We start from the raw sequence: 16,254 nt of genomic DNA on the forward strand, positions 1-16,254 counted from the left end.
CACATAAAGAAAAACATGGCTCCCCATCTTAAGATATTTTACAGATCTCTTAAATAATTTTCAGTTTTCTCTGTCTGCAAACTACTGAACCCTTCCAAGGACCCCCATTTCCAGTGACGGCTGCTCTGCAAAATGAATTCATATAGTTTTAACTTAATTATTTCAGTTACTTTACTATCCTCCCTTTCATCCTCTCCTGGATTTCCTCTCACTTGAAAGCACCCTTAAAACTACAGCTACTCCTAAAAATCACCTCAAGGTCCAGGCCCCAGCTCGGCAAGGGTTGGGCTAGAGCACGTTGCAGCCCGGGGCTGCACGGGAAGGGGCACGAGCCCCCGGAGGCAGCGAGGCACTGGCAGAGCACTGAGGTGCGCGGCAGCATCCCGTCTCCAGCAGCAGGACTTGGCTAAACTACGCACAGCACAGGAACTGAACAGCCGTTGGCAGCCCAGCTGCAATCTCTCCGTTTTCCCTTTTTCTACTAATTGAGCTAATATCGCGGACATTTTTGTAAGTAAAAATCCTTACCTTATGACCTTTCCCTGCACTTTTGACTTAAAACACAGTTCCCCATAGGCTTAGCCAGTGGTCTTGCCCAGGTTAGCTGTGCGGAACTGAACCCGTCAGATGTGCCCCACTACTGAAAACACCACATACGAATCAAATTGGTAGGGAATAAGGATTTTATTCTAAGATGTGAGCTGAAGCAAAGAGCATATGAAGCAATGACCACTAGAAAAAAGTGAAAACCACATCAAATAATTGTATTGTATCAGTGCAGTTTGAACGCAGAATTCCCATTCAGTAAAATGTATGCACAGGCCAAAAGTATACACAGAAGCTCTGAAGGTCACCTACAGCAGTGCTTTTAATGTCTAAGAAAGAGGTCTCCCTTAAGAAAATCTGTAAGCCAAGAAAACATTTCAAGTAACAAAGAACACAAATACAAAAATGATCCATCATTCTGCTTGGCACTGTGGAGAAGGAGTGGGATAATATATCCCAAAAGAGTATGCATCTTTAAGATGTATATATTAAAGGTCCCTAGAACACAAGTCTGCTGCCAGACCAAATACCATTTTTTCTTCCTCATTTAGAAAATCAAGTGAAGTATGTTTGCTAACCATAGGTAGGATCATGTTCTGGAGTTAAAGCTAGTAAGATCACCTGGTCTGATCTCCAGCATAACACAAAGGAAGATTTCACCAAGATACATACCCAACAGACCTCTTCTCTTTATCTTTAAAATGGCATCATAGCTTAAGAACTGTAAATCACATGAAATTATACTTCTGTAAAACTTTTCAAAACAAAAGTATAAACAAATATTTACTTGACTGTCTTAGTATGGGAGGCCAAATTCTGCTCTCCTTGAATTCTTCCTTCATATTTACTTCAGTATCAATGGAAGGGAGCTCTGAGCATACAGGAAGAACAGAATTTGGCTCTGTACAATGCAGAAGTGGTAGTTATTTTAACTTGGCTCATGCGTGTGACATGAAGAAATGTTAGCAGTACCATTTTTGTGCTGTTTTTTCAAGGTCCATCACTTAATTCTAATGCATATATATATATATAATGCATAGTAGCTTGCAATCATTAGAAAAGTGTAATTTATTTTTAAACCTGCTTTTCGGGACTCTAGAATTTTAGTGGTTAATACACTAAATCCACAGGTAATCTGAGTTAAATGGTCACTTTTCATAACACAGTACCATAAATTCACCACCTTAAAAACTGCTGTTATGGGGCCAATAACAGTGGCAGCAACAAAATCCATTGTAAAGAAAAATGTCAGTCAGGCATTAAAAAAATATGTCTCTGAAGAATTGCATTGTTTTTAAAAAATACATGGAAATTTCTATACAAGAATATAGGCATAAAATGTCTACCACACTTATCAATCTAAATTTATAACAACTTACATGTATAGCTATTCTCAATAAACCATCTACATTTGCTACCCATCTATAGTAGCTACAGTTTCAAACTGGGAATACCGCAAATTTATGTACCTTCCCTGAGATCATTAATCCAAAATAAATAGCCCTGTAAATGTAACAGTGTAAACTATGGATTTAACTCTTTGATAAGAATCAGTCCTCAAAACCAAAGGAGAACATTAAGCAAACGTAAACATAGCAATCATTTTGTCAGTTTTGAGTTATTCCCAGCAACAGGGAAATCTATGTGGGATGTAGCATCCAAATGTTGAAAACCCATCATTTGTATTGTACAATATTGTTGTTCTAGTTCACTTTCCTATCATTGAACCCTTGATTCCCTGAACGCATCCAGTGGTGATTCAGATCTCCAAATTGCAATGCAGATCTGCTCCTCCATTCTGCATAATCTTTACAGTGCCTTTAAAAACAATCATTCTAAGGATCTTATTCTTGAATAGAGGAATGGCGAATAGATCTGTGATAATCCTCTGGACTAGTCACAAGTTCTGGTAAATCATAGCCTCTCAGAAGATGTCCACTGTTTTGTTGAGCAAAGTAATACAGCTGCCTGGCAAACATTGGTTCAACCTTAAGAACAGACAAAATGTTAATCAGACATATGACAAAATTTCATGCTCTTCATGTTAGTTATTTATGGTGTTTTTAAGTTAAGCACAAGATCAGACAAAACAGTTCTGCTTGCCAGAATGGGAAAATAATTTCTATATCCTCACTAATCGCTGTTTTAAGACGGGGCTTGCCTGTTATGATGACAAGTGCTTTGCTTACTGTATGCATGCCTTACCTGCATGACAGGTATTTAGAAGGACATGTATCAATAACACAAATGATGTATTTGCAATTGCACACCATTAGCCAGTCTGTAGGACTGCACACACCAGGCATGTCTATGGCCAAGCTAGACACATTCAAATGCACACCCAGGGCTTTGAAAGCCTAGCCTTCGCTCTCAGGAACTTTAAGCACTTAACTTGAAATGCTGGAGCCCTCAGCTACACTTAGACGTGTTGCCAAACAACTGTGTTTTAAATTAGACCTCAATATAACTCCAAAGTTACTCATTTCTATTCATTCACACTCTAATAAGAAATCTATTCAGCCACTGACATCGTCAAGAGGGATTCATATGATCTAGCACAGCCTTCACTTCTCTCTACTTAAAAACCACTATTCCCACTCAGGGCTTTAGGCACTGTCTGTAAATATTTAAGTTGCACGCTAAAAAATAGCACCCGAAGCTCTCCTTCGACTTGAGGACTGAGCAGATTTTGAGATTATTCTCCACAACCCTCTCTTCTCAGTCAGCCAGCCTCTCAACATTAGCACATGGGCACCATTTTGGAGGAATAATACATATGCTGTGGATCCTCCTTCCAGAAAGGGACAGATCCAGAAAGACAACACTTTACTGGAGCAGCTCTATCAATCCCCCTTCCCTTCCTCACATCAGCTTTCGGAGGCAGCTGAGCATCTCACATCCTGCAGCAAGGAAGACGGGAGGGCAGTGCGGCCAGCAAGCCAGCCAGCTCTGGGACACCCGCTGCATCCTCACACCACCCAACCCTGGCATCACTGTGTGCCACTCCACAGCAGAGCCCAGTAAGAAGTTGAGCAGATTGAGGAGCAACCGATACAGGGGGCGCAAAGCTCCCCAAAAGGTCACGGGGTCAGGAGTTGCAGGCTCATGGAGATGCTGCCAGGATAGGAGATGGAGGGAAGGAGGTGCTAGGAAAGAGGGCTAGAAATTTGGAAAGCTAAAAGGAGGATGGCACAGAGTTTAAGGAGAGAGAGGGGTTTAGAGCCCCCTTAAATAGCTGTTGCATATCTCAGGATGGATTTGAGAGATTCCCACCTTCCACTCAAGAGATTCAGAGGGCAACAAGCAGCAGTGTAGCAGTACAAAAGCCACACAGCTAAGGGAAAGCCATGATTCATGACAAGTGTCTGATCTGAAATCCACAGTATCCAGGGGCTTTAGAAAAATTAAAGCAGACACCAGTGTTCTTCCCAAGGATGCAATAAACTAAATCCTGCCACTAACATGTGCATTATCACTCTCTTGTGGGTTTATGGGCCAATAAAGCCAATAGAGAAAGTGCCTTGTCACAGCCTCCATCATCACCCTCTCTCAGACAGCATCCTGAAACACTAGCTTTGAGTGTGTGTGAACTGCGGTCATCCAGCTCACTTGCTTGCCAGCTATCTTAACACTGGAGCGGCACAGGCAGTCCCTGTATCACTGCGTAGGAGAGCTTTTGAGGTCTTTGAGAGGCAAAGGTGGGGTCATGGAGCACCTCTAAATGCAGCAGTTGTGAAAGCACCACATCTTGCAATGGCCTTGCAGCCCAAGGCACTGCTCTACTGGGCCTGTAATAACGACAGTGTCCAGCTCTCCTAGGGCACTTCTCAGCTTGAGGTCTCAAAGGGCTTTGCAACAGAGGTCACTCATGACACTTATGTCTTGCACCAAGGGAAATCAGGTGCTCTGACCTTCCCAGGGCCACCAGTCAGTCCTTGGCAGATCTGGAAATTCAACCCCAGTTGCGATGGTGCTGTATTTTCAAGAATTTGTCGCCTGCCTCACAACTTACATGAAGCTGAAAAGCCTGACTGGCAGATTCACATCCCCCAAGGAATATGTTTAATTAGGTAAGGCAGAAATCCTACTTACATGGGCTGTAATTAGTTTCCTCTGCCTCTGCGGATCTGGAAATTCCTCCCCAAAGCATAGAGCAACCTGGTATCTCGGCAGTGGACGTCCATGGTGAGCAAAAGCTTGCAGCTCTGGCAAGAGAGAAAAGACTGGTAAGAAAGTCTTTGTGGGTGGCAGAGTTCCAAGTAGAGGACCTTGGAGCAAGGTGGGAGAAGATGAAATGACTCCAGTGGAGGATTAGAGAGGTCAGGAGAAAGGCAAGGGGCAAGGAGAAGAAACTGAGTCTGGAGGCTTTCCCACAGAGGAGGGGAAGAAAGTTCTAACATTGCATTTTTCTGTTTTTTCTAAATTTTTCTATTTGCCTTGCCTCACAAGTCATTTCATATGCACAAGCTGGGGTGTCTTCCAATTAATATTTATATTTGGCCTTAACATCAGAAACTTCTGGAACAGAAGAACGACCCTGTTGTCGTTCTCCTGTGTGCATGTGCACTTTGCAGGAACGATACCACTTACATATTGCTTTTCTTTTCTTTTTTTTTTTTATAAACAGTACAGGCTATTAAGAGATGGAAGGGATTATTGATACATTATTGAAATGAGCCTACGGAGTCCACATTGTCCATCTTGACAGGCCAAGTCTCCAAAAAGCAAAGGGATTATTTCATTCATTTTCTAGACAGGCTTTCCTTTTGTCTGCTGCCAGAGCTAAGTTTCCAGGCTTCACTCAGTTCCTTTTGTCCAAAGCCCCAGCACCTCCTTTCATCTCCTCCATATGCCTGATGCCATTTCTTGTTGTTATATCCACTTTTCTGCTATGGAGCAGGCACCAGTGATAGCCTGGCACCGCTGAAGTGAACATGAATTTTACCACTGACTTAAAAATGCAGAAGGGGAAAACTTTGGGCCATATCTGAAAAACTCCCAACACCCAACAGTAGCACTGAAACCACTAAATAAGTAGAATCAGATTCAAAGTACTGCCAGCACAAAATTCAGCCTTAGCTAGACATAGTCATGTAGCCATTATTATCATCACTGTTCCTAATGGGGGACAATGAGGCACAGAAAGGCAAAGGACCTTATTTAAGCCGTGCAGCAAGCCAGGGAAAGAGCCCATGTTTTCTGCGCGCCTGTACTCTCTTCACTAATCCACACCCTCACACAAAGGCAAAAGATAGGTCAAGTTATATATTACCTCAATAGTCAAAGTGTTCCCCACAATAGATAGCTAGGAAGGTTTTTATAAGAGTTCCACTTAGATCAAAATCACTATGTTGTACTTTAGAAACTGTATTTCCTTCAAAAAAAAATTGCCTCTAATACAATATCCCCAGTAAAGTCTGCATTATGTGAAGTCTTTCTATGTAGTTGATTGATAGAGAGTTCATTTTAACTTATAACCCTGTTCGTGCTCTCTGGAATAAGTTGCAAAGGGAATTAATATTAAAATCAATGTCTTATAATGAAGTACCCCCTGCTACACAGGAAAACAGACTGTGAAATGGGGATGACAAATACATCTCTTCCCAAAGTACTCAGTCGCCATTTCTACTCCAGTTTTTGAGACCAAGGTGTGAATTCAATGGCCCTAGCTGGGGGCTACTGGCCTTAGTGGGAGGGTCAGTTATAAGAGTGAACAATGGTCAGTTCACTTTAAACACAAAGTAAAGCATAGTTCTCTCCAGAGTCTCCCCAAAAAACCTTAAAAATGCTCTGAACCTTCTAGAAGATTGTTAGGAGAGAACWGAGATTTTCTATGGGATCCTGCTTTCCTCAGTGCTGCTACAGGACAGGGAAGGATGATCCATCCAGGGCCAGTCCAACTCCTGATACACTTTCATTTGCTAATGGAGAACTTTGCCCATCTTTCTCTTTCCTGCCAGTTTTACTTAGCCTCAGCAATTCTCCAGATCCTGAATACCTGTGGGAGTGTTACACAGACATCCTTGACATGGAAGTGGAAAAGAAAACACTTGCTTTCTCACCTGCAGGATAATCAGGCCTTGAGGTCCACCTCGCACTTCTTCCAAACCATCCACTTACTCTATCTTCCTGCCCATGCCCAAGTGCCTTCCCCTGCGCCATATGGCTCCCCACACTCCTACCCAAACTGTTGCTCACCCTGGCTCCAGCTGCCCGTCTCTCTGCTGAGCCAGCCTTCCTCTAGCTTTCATCTTCACACTCCCATATTTTCTTTCCATACCCTCCCACTCTTCACCCACCCTGATATACTACATTTATTACACAGAACTCCCCAAACATTTGTTTTCTGAGTTATTGCCATTTTAGTACAGACTACTTAAGACAGGGCTTGATTGCCCAGCACAGTCTGCATTGCAGGGTCTGGCTCCTCAGTAGGACCCCAATAACTGCAGCCCACGGCAGTTCTGCTTCTGCCCCTTTCTCTTCTGTTCAATGTATCCCCACTTGGTAGAAGTCTGCTCTGTCTCTTCCCAAGGAAAGCCCAATTTCCTAACGGGGGAATTCCCAAACTTGTCTGGGACCTCAGTATTTTAAATTAACCTGCAGACACAATAAGCTCACAAGTCGTCACTTATAAACCTAGCTCAGCATCAACATATGCAAAAGCTCACTTTGCACACACCGCAGACTATGACTACAGCCACATGATTGGGTTTGCACAGGCATTGGTGCATAAGTAATTTGGGGAGGGGGGGGAAATAACTATTGTTTAAGCTTATCTTTGGGGTTAGGCTGCTAAACAGAGATCCATCCTGTGAACCGTTTGGAAGAACCCAGATTACATCTAAAAAACTACCTGAGAAAAGGGAAAGGGATTTCCAAAACCATCATCACAGACAGAATTATACGTCTTTAAATTAGCATGTGATTGAAGCTTAACCCGACACCTTGACCTCAAATTCCCCTTTTTAACTGTCAATTCTCATATCCATAGGAGATTTCTCTTTAAATGCATTTCTTGCTTGGTCATTTTGCTAGGATGACACGTCAGCCCTGGAATATAAAGTATGCTAAAGCTGTTGGTTTGGGTTTGACTTATCTTGCATGGCATTATCTTCCTGAGAGACTCATGCCAGTGCTGACGCTCTGCCCTAATAGGAAAATAGGCCAAGCCATAGTCACACAGGCCACCTGTAGCAATGCCAAACATCTCAAACAAGGGGCAATGTGCATTCCTGCTTCACAATCTCCCTTTCCATTTCTGAGAAAGGTAAATGACTTGTTCCCACTAGTTTATCTGGGTGGACAGTTTTCCTCCCTCTCATTGCTCCAAAGTGCTAGAAAGCAGGGTTGAGGTTCTGCCTTTTCTTTTTGTGGGCTGTAAGGAAAAGACACAGTCCTGAAGCATGCCATTGCCCCCTCTGTATCAGTGCTCACAACTGCCCTACAGAAGAAAACCTACCTTCCTACAGAGCTCTGAAGAGGCAGAGCAAATCTTGGCCTAGAGCATTAGGCAGATGTTGAAACTCCAGAGCTTATTTAAGCTTTTTACCCCCCAAGATATCTTTTAAACACCAGCACAGAACCCAGACTGAAAAGATCTCTGCTGGAATTGATGCTGGTATTTGAATATTCCAAGCCAAATTTCAGACTCAGTCCGGGTCAGGTTGAGAGCAGCATGACTGCAGATCACAAACTTACTCAGGACTTAGACTAGCAGGTCTGAAATCAGGATCCACTTTCCTCTATTACCCAATACTTGGAAAGACTATTTTGTTAGGTTCCCCCTCATGCTTCTTAAAGAGATGTGGGGTTTTGGGGGTCCCCAGGTGGGCATCAGTTCTCTCCTGTTGGTTTGTGCAAGAGCACTGGCTGTGCACAGAGAGCAGAGTTTGATGGGGCTATTCAGAAGTTAACTACTTCTTAACTGTGCTTGCTTAGAAGTAGTTTGGGGTAACTCTTAAGAGGTGCTGAGCCCAGGCTTCTTCCAGAGGCCTTGGTGACATAAAAAGAGCACTCTCATAAGGCCAATATGGAGAGCAACTGTGTGACATCTGCAGAAATGATATTAAAGCCATAGTGAGAATTACCTGCTAAAAACTGCTGAGTGTCAAAGAGCTTGCATGTTTGATCCCGCTCCAGTTTGTTGGGTCTGTCACTGCAGAGCGCCAGGGGCCCGTCCCAGTAGATCCTGCTCTGACAAAGTCTCTTAGCATAAAGGCCGTCAGGTGCCATCCACAGTATTACTCCTCGTTCCAAGTGGTTCAGTAGTTTTTCTATGTTCTTCCTCTGGCCGTTATCCTCAGGATAAGGGAAGATAACTTGCTCCAGGCTGCTGACCTCATAACTTTGGCCATGGGATATCCTACAGCCTTCAGGACTAGAAGTTGTTACCTCCTTTACCAGTATTTCACGATAATACAAGCAGATGTGGAGCCGGCAATCTACAAGGAGGAAAAAAAATCATTGTGATACATTAGTATGAATGCTTTACAGTACAAATATATATTAAGGCCAAGAGACAAATTTTTGTGAGACTTCTGAGCCTCTATAACTATTAGCAGTCACCACCACTCAAGAGACAGGCTCACATTAGTAAAAATCATATAATGAATCTTAATACTAAAATATTTGGGGCACGGTAACATGAACATTCACTCAGATTTTTTTATGAAGGGCTACTGATATGGAAAGTCAGTAGTCCGACAAACTTCACATTTCCATTTAATAGGAAAAATACGTACAAGAAAGAAGTCATTCATCACATTTTCCAAGCTCACATCACAATTAAACCCACTGGCTCAGTACACTTCCTCAGATTTAATCAGGAAGTAGCTGTGTCTCTCCCCAGATTTTGCATAAAAGAGGCTTCTGCACAGGGGATTTGCAAACTTGCACTTGGTTGCCCTAAGAGAAGCTACTGCTGGTTCCAGCTCAAGCATCACCGTAATGGAAATCCCAAGCCTTACTTTCAAATGGCCATTCAGTCAACACAGCTCACTGCTAAGAGCTCACACAGCGCTGTATGTATAGACCCTGATTCAGGAGAATAACCCCAGTCAAGAAACCTGCCTAGTGCCATGTTGCAGACTTATCCATTATTAGTTTAAAAAACACACTCCCACAGCTTTTCCTGGAGTTATTCAGAAAGTTCCCCAGTATCTGGATTTCTGCAAACCTGGCTGAGATTATTTCTTTTTTTTCCCTAAATGTCTTTTTTTTTTTTTTTTTTTTAAACAGGAGTAATAAAACAGAGCAAAGCCAGATGGCTCCAGCAGAAGCACAGTAAGGTACCCAGATAAGACCAGTCTTTGTGGGAGCTCCTCCCAAATAAAAATTTAAGCTAAAATTTTCTGACTCCCAAAACTTCCAAACTCTCCCAGGGAGGCCTTCTTTGATGACTCACCAAAGCAACCCAGCACTAATGCCTTGATCCAGCAAAGCACTTTCATTAACTTTAATCACAGAACAAGTCCCTTGGAGCTCAYGCTACAAGTGTTTGAATATCCTGATGAACAGAGGCTCAAGGCTGTACACCAAATTGATTCATTAGAGAGGTTTCTTTCTTTTTTTTTTTCCATAAGAAAGGAGAGGCAGTGCCAGGGCAAGTCAGAAATGGGAGTCTCCTGTAAAGCTCCCCAGAAACCCCAGAGGGTTATAGACCTTACCTGACAGTGCGAGGGCTTCACCAGACCTTATGCTTGGCTCAATCGGGATGCCAGGAGTCTGGGATTCAGGAGGGGCACAAGCATAAAAAGTTCCTGTCACCTGACAACCTGTTTTCACAAACAAAAGTCAGTGACAGCTGCCTAAATTCTAAGAGAAAAGCTTGGGCAAAGATAACAGCTATGTAAGAGTGAGGGTTTTTTGGCCCCACCAGAAACCCTCTCTCTTCCCCCTCTTCTTCCTAAAAAGGTCTCACTTCCCATTTTTCTAAATGTGCCAACTCTACAAATCTCTCTAGATGTTATCTGGATTGTGTTTTTATTTGGGTCTACATGAAATGCTCCCTTAGCATTTCAGTACTCCCTCTAGTACTTTTTCCTTGACTAACAAGAATGTGCTATTCTATTACAGAAATAACCTACATTTTAAGTAGACTGTAGTGCTCTTAAATTTGCTGGCATAAAATGAGCCATTTAGTCTAAGGAATTTTATTAAAGACAGGTGAAACAGTAAAGCTGGAATTAACACTGGTAAAAAAGTAGATAAAGAACATTGTCCAGCAAGAGATTATTAGGGTTTTATTACCAGGACTAGTATTAGACAGATCCCAGCGATGCCTACCAGTGAATGGATTATAACATGAGCAACTGAAGTTTTTCTCTGTTTTTTAATGTCAATACAAATCTCTGCAGAAAGATGCAAGCGACTTGCAGACAAGCACACACAGCCTTTCCCAGTGAAAAAACCCAAGGGTTGGAGCTATGCGAATCCAAAGCCTCAGCATGTCTTGACAAGCCTGAGAGCCCAGTGATAAACCCAATACCAGCCACTAACAACGGCCTCCAAACTCAGTAAAGCACCCAAACGTGTGTTTAACTGCTGCAGAGGATGCACTTCAGGGCAGAGTTCATTCAGCTTAATAGCTCAATTATTAGCAATGATTCAGCCTAACAGTTCCACTAGTCTACCAGCAAATGTTGCAGAGTATTTACTTTTTAGCAGATCCAAAGAAACAGTTTATTTCTCTGCACCAAAACTGCTAGAGAATTGTCCTATGAAGACTTAGTATCTCCAGCGCTCTGAGAAGTCCCTCCTTGCTTCACACCCTCTTCTGCCCTTCTGAACTAGCTGCTTCTGCTCCTCATGAAGCAAATACCTGCCCACTGAGGTGAGTTATCCTGCAAGTGTCTATGACACACAGGAGATACACGACTATGGCACTCAGCCCCTGCTCAGAAGATCTGGGTTCATCTTCCAGGTTTTCTACAGACTTGCCCTATGTGAGACATTTAACCTTTGTGGCTCTATTTCCCACAAAGGCACTGATCATGCTTCCCTTTCTTTCACCTTTTATCCCCTGCAGATTTTAGCATTGCCAATTTTCACATGATTCAGGATTTTTCCTAAGGATGCAGAACTTGGAAAGCTATGTACATTAGACTCTTACAGTGTAAGATCTGTGGGGAAGGGAGTGTCCCTTTATTCTGTTTGTTCTGTACCAGCACCAAGAGAGACTCATTCCACAACAAGTTGTCCTATCGCCACAGTACTAGAAAAAGTAATAATCGCTGCTTTCCTCTTAGAAGGATACCATTCTAACCCACAAGTTTAGAGGGAAAACCTTCATGAATGTACACCTCAAAGGGTCTGGAATCAGAAAGCAAAGCTAAAGACCACATGTTCCCATGTTATTTTTGGGGTAGTGGGTCCTTTCTTATTGCTCAGGGCTTTTAAGACAGCTGAGGTTTTTTGGGAGTTGACTTGAGGGTTTTAACTCAGGTGACTGTGTAACCCGCACCCTGCACCTATGGCAGCACTGTCAGCAAGAGCCAAGACAAAGGTTCATGAGGGTAGCTGGACCCCGTAGCTCTCTGTGAAGGAAGCCCAGCACTCTGTCAAGCTGCCTTTGTTAATCCCAATTAAAGCCATGAGTAAGAAACATGCAATCTGTCATCCTTCTAGGGCGACCAAATATTATCTCTTTTAACCAAGGTGAGCAATTGACCCTAAACAGGATCGTCTTACCATTTTCACAACCAGGCCCCTGCCAATGATGACTGCGAGCTGCAAAAGGGATGCTGGCGCACTGGTAGGGAATATCGGGATGGGGCTGCTCCGGGGCAAATTCTCTCCAGTTCCTTTCATGGGGCCCCATGTAGTTTTGTACCTATTCAGTTTAACAAGATATTCTTTTATTTGGCAGTCATCAAAACTGATGCCATGTGTTGCATCAGCTTTCACATTTCAGCTCTTTGGTATTATTTGCTCTGCTAAAGCTCACAGAGAGTCTAAATGTTGCACAGGCTACATGAATGGCACTTTGCCACCACCACCAATGAGACTTTCAAATGAACTTCTCACCACTGGTGTAAATAATAAGCAGGGCAGAATAACAAAAGGCAGTCAAAGCTTTGCTGGTAAATGTCTGCTTGCAACAGCAATGCTTCATTGGGTACTTACATTCTGGCATCAACAGGATGACAGTACACTAATTTCTATCCCTGAACAGAAAAGAGCTGTTACTCTTAAAGAGCTGTTACTTTGATTAAACAAAACCAAGGGAAATTAGCTGCCCTGTGGCCTCATATGACATTAGAAAAATTGCTTCTCAATTTCTCAGTTTTCATAATAAAGTGCCTTCCCAGGCAGAACTAAAGAGGGCCATACCAGAAAAGAAAGACATACCACATAGTACAAAAATGTTGCTGCTCAATGTACAAGCACCAAGTAAAATACATAACTAATGTCATACCTGAGACGGTAGTGAAGTGTAAGGAGAAGTTATTGGAAAGGGGTGATTCATCATTAATGGCTGTTCCTCCATGCTGATTTGTTTTGCACCTATGGTCACCAGACAGATAAAAATAAATGATGTCAACTATATCTTAAGGAAATCTGAACCTGGCACACTGAAGACAAATCCATACAGCCCATCCTTTAGCAAACACAGGACTCAAACACCTTCCAGCAGCCCGTACGGRGAAGGATTGCCAGCCCTCCCATCCCAGACAGCTCAGGGAAGCAGGCTGTCCCGCCAAGCTTTCTAGTGTGTGAAATGCCCTTCAGTCATACCCCAGAGTGCTCTGATGCTCTCCCCAAACCCTGCCAAGCCTTTGCCTCCTGCAAGCCCTTTGTGGTGCCAGGGGTTCCTTGGAGAGCAGGCGGCGAGCTTGCAGCAATGCTACACTACCACGGTTCCTAGCTTTTGTGCAGGAGACCACAGGCGAAGCGTCTCTCAGCCCCAGCTCTTCCCCACAGCAGTTATGTACTGCCTGGCTCAGAACACTTCCGCTCTTCCCCTTATTCAAAATCTAGATCCAAAAAGCAATTTTTTTTTTGCCTGTCCCTTGAGCTGCTTGCTTAACATGGGCCTCTCCCTACAGAGAACTGGAAGGGAGGCACCAGGTAAAAGAGCAATTCCTGCAGCGACATAGATAAAGCATCTTTTACAAAGGGCTCCCTTTCAATGCTCTGACTCAAATGCTGACAGTCCTCCTACAGACGGAGCCTCTTATTTTAGTCATCAGAATAAGATGTACTTGAGCCCTGCACTTCGGCTCCTTGCAGTCACCGCAACACTAACACACTTAAAAAGACTGCATGGCCACTCCAGAAAAGCACACTTCAGTGCTCATATGTTCACAGTGAGACAGATATTCACACTCCATTACACAGGGAATTTGAGACGTTTTACCTTTTTTAGCTCCTTCTGGCACTATTCTGTACACTTTATAGGGATCTGAGATGTCCAGCTGGCTTCTCTCCACTAGTTCTTCAAAGTCATTGCTCTTGTTCAAAGCACACCTTAATCTTGTCTTCCAGGTAGGGGGATCTGGTTTATCAATGCCCTCTCTGAACTTTCCTTTAAAAAGAGCCCAAGCCTAGAAACATTTCAGATAATCAAAAGAGCAAAGGAAAAGAAAAAAAAAAGAATCAAACTACAAGGTACAAGATCACAATGCTTGAAACAGCATATATATGTGTGCTTATATGCACATGAATTTACAGAATTTTGCAGGTTTAGGCTAAGAAAAAAGCAACATTAGGAACATGGTAAGGAACATGGTAAGGAAAAACAGTTTCAGAGGCACAAGAAAAGGGAGAAAATGATCCAGAGTTGATATGGAAATAGATGTGCTGCAGTCCCACAACCATTTAGCTCCACATGAGGGAATGGGGAAAGGAAGGGCAGTCTCACCCCACAAACCCAGACTGCGATGGGGCACAGGGACACAGCCAGGGCCACCGGGCAGGCAGCTGGGGGCAGCGGGGCACTGAGCAGAGCGAGCCTCCCGGCATGGAAGGGATGACGAGAAGCCACCACGGTGGACAGCTGGCTGCACCCCTGCAGCCCCAGCACCGGGCTGAGCCCTACCTTGAAGAGGGCAGCATCCTCCTCGCGGTTGTAGTCCTGCTTGCCGGCATGCTTCCAGGGGATGCGGAAGATGCTCTTCTCGTCATTTTCCCACACCAGCCCCGGGTACTTGCCACTGTCAATCTGGTCGATCAGCCACTGGCGGAGCTTCCCGTTGCCACAGCTCACCGAGTTCATCCCGCACTCACCCGGCTCCAAGTTCATGCCACTCACGTTAGGGGTCGGGATGGGGGGGTTGGGAGTGCTTCGCCGAGCCCGCCTCTCTGCACACACCTGAGCACCAGCTCTCTGGGGGCTGCAGAGGAGGGGGGAGAGGGGTAGGACGGGGAGAGAGGAAAACCCACAGGTCAGGCGCCGGCCAGAGTCCCCGCGCAGAGCCCTGCCGGCAGTGCCGGTGCTCGGCGCTACATATGCCGCGCCAAGCAGGGCTGCGGCATGCAGGGGGCCTGGGAAGCACAGCAGCGCTGCGGTGCAGAGCCCCGGGAGGCTGTGCACGGTCCCTCACACCCTCCCCAGGCACCACTCAAGCTGCAGACTTCGACAGACTTTCCTCCCCCTCTCGACACTGTTTTGCATGAATACATGCCAGTTGTTGAAATCTTCAGCACAGAGTGACTTAAGACACAACCCCCCTGACCTGCTCTAAGTTCAGCTGGGATTTTATTCTTCTAACCAAAAAGAAAAAAAAAATGCATAAAAATGAAGTTGCACATGACAGTGCACATATATACTAGCAGACACATGCATGCAGTTTGGAGAGCCTCACACACATTTACAATTTATATGGTATCTAACTATAACGTTGAAGTAGCTTTTCAAGCTTATTTAAGCAAGCCACATCTGAACACATGATGTCCTATACATATCTACCCCTCCAACTGCTCCCACCACACATGTATAATAGCATTCAAATCTATACATTGCAAATACCTAAAAGTGGAAATACATGAACCTATGGAGTCTGGCATAAGAACGCTTTCCCCAAAGGTGGGCGAGCTTGCAGCCAGCTGCAACCAGAGCCTTTGCTACACGCAGAGCTGTATGCACTTGCCCGGAGCGGCAACGCGCCACAGAGTGGTGGGTGCCCACTGGAAAGGTCCTAAGGTGAGGAAACCAACACCAGTGACGGGGGACCTCAAGTAAAGTTTGTCCCCCTCGACCTGAAAAAGTGCTTGTATGCCCAAAAGCCGAGGGGGGGGGGGGAGGAGTCCAACTGTATCTAATGAAAAAGTGAGTCCTCACCCACAGTCCTTGTCTCTACACACAGGGAGACCTTCGGAGCCCCCGCTTAGCCGGGAGCACGCCAGCGTGGGCAGCTGGGCAGCTCCGCACCCCGCACTCCCCTCCTCAGGTGGCAGCTCCCACCATCGCAGCAAACCTGGGCGCCGAGTTTCCCCCCGGGGCAAGACGTGCCGGGGGCCGGCGGGGCTGCGGCTCCCCCGCCCGCGGCCCGGCGAAGCCCGTGCCAGGCCCCCACCAAATCCTCACCCCCGGCAAGCACAGCCTGAAGCGGAGCCCCGTCCACGTCCCCCGAGCTGTGACAAGCTTTCCACGACCCTCTGCGGCGCGGGGACGGCGCGGCCCCTCGGGGCGCCGCTTCCCCTCGCCTCTGTCCCGGCCAGGGGCAAACGAGGCGGCGATTTCATATATATATATTTTTAATTAGC

The 16,254-nt window shown here is 44.9% G+C and overlaps 1 protein-coding gene across 1 annotated transcript in view; it reads right to left on the reverse strand.

Annotated features, from left to right (window-relative positions):
* Positions 1-665: 665 nt before the first annotated feature.
* IRF4 (interferon regulatory factor 4) overlaps positions 666-16,254 on the reverse strand; it is a 16,746-nt gene continuing 1,157 nt past the window's right edge. Inside the window, exons 2-9 of the mRNA XM_026069882.1 lie at positions 14,588-14,882; positions 13,907-14,093; positions 12,965-13,053; positions 12,238-12,379; positions 10,215-10,322; positions 8,637-8,990; positions 4,639-4,751; positions 666-2,534 (exon numbers count right to left, since the gene is read on the reverse strand). Coding sequence (XP_025925667.1) covers positions 2,391-2,534; positions 4,639-4,751; positions 8,637-8,990; positions 10,215-10,322; positions 12,238-12,379; positions 12,965-13,053; positions 13,907-14,093; positions 14,588-14,791 — 1,341 coding nt within the window. The 5' untranslated portion in view covers positions 14,792-14,882 and the 3' untranslated portion in view covers positions 666-2,390. The remainder of the gene's footprint in view (positions 2,535-4,638; positions 4,752-8,636; positions 8,991-10,214; positions 10,323-12,237; positions 12,380-12,964; positions 13,054-13,906; positions 14,094-14,587; positions 14,883-16,254) is intronic.

This window comes from Apteryx rowi, unplaced genomic scaffold (genome assembly GCF_003343035.1).
Source record: "Apteryx rowi isolate R43461 unplaced genomic scaffold, aptRow1 scaffold_3, whole genome shotgun sequence".
NCBI classification, from domain to species: Eukaryota; Metazoa; Chordata; class Aves; order Apterygiformes; family Apterygidae; genus Apteryx; species Apteryx rowi.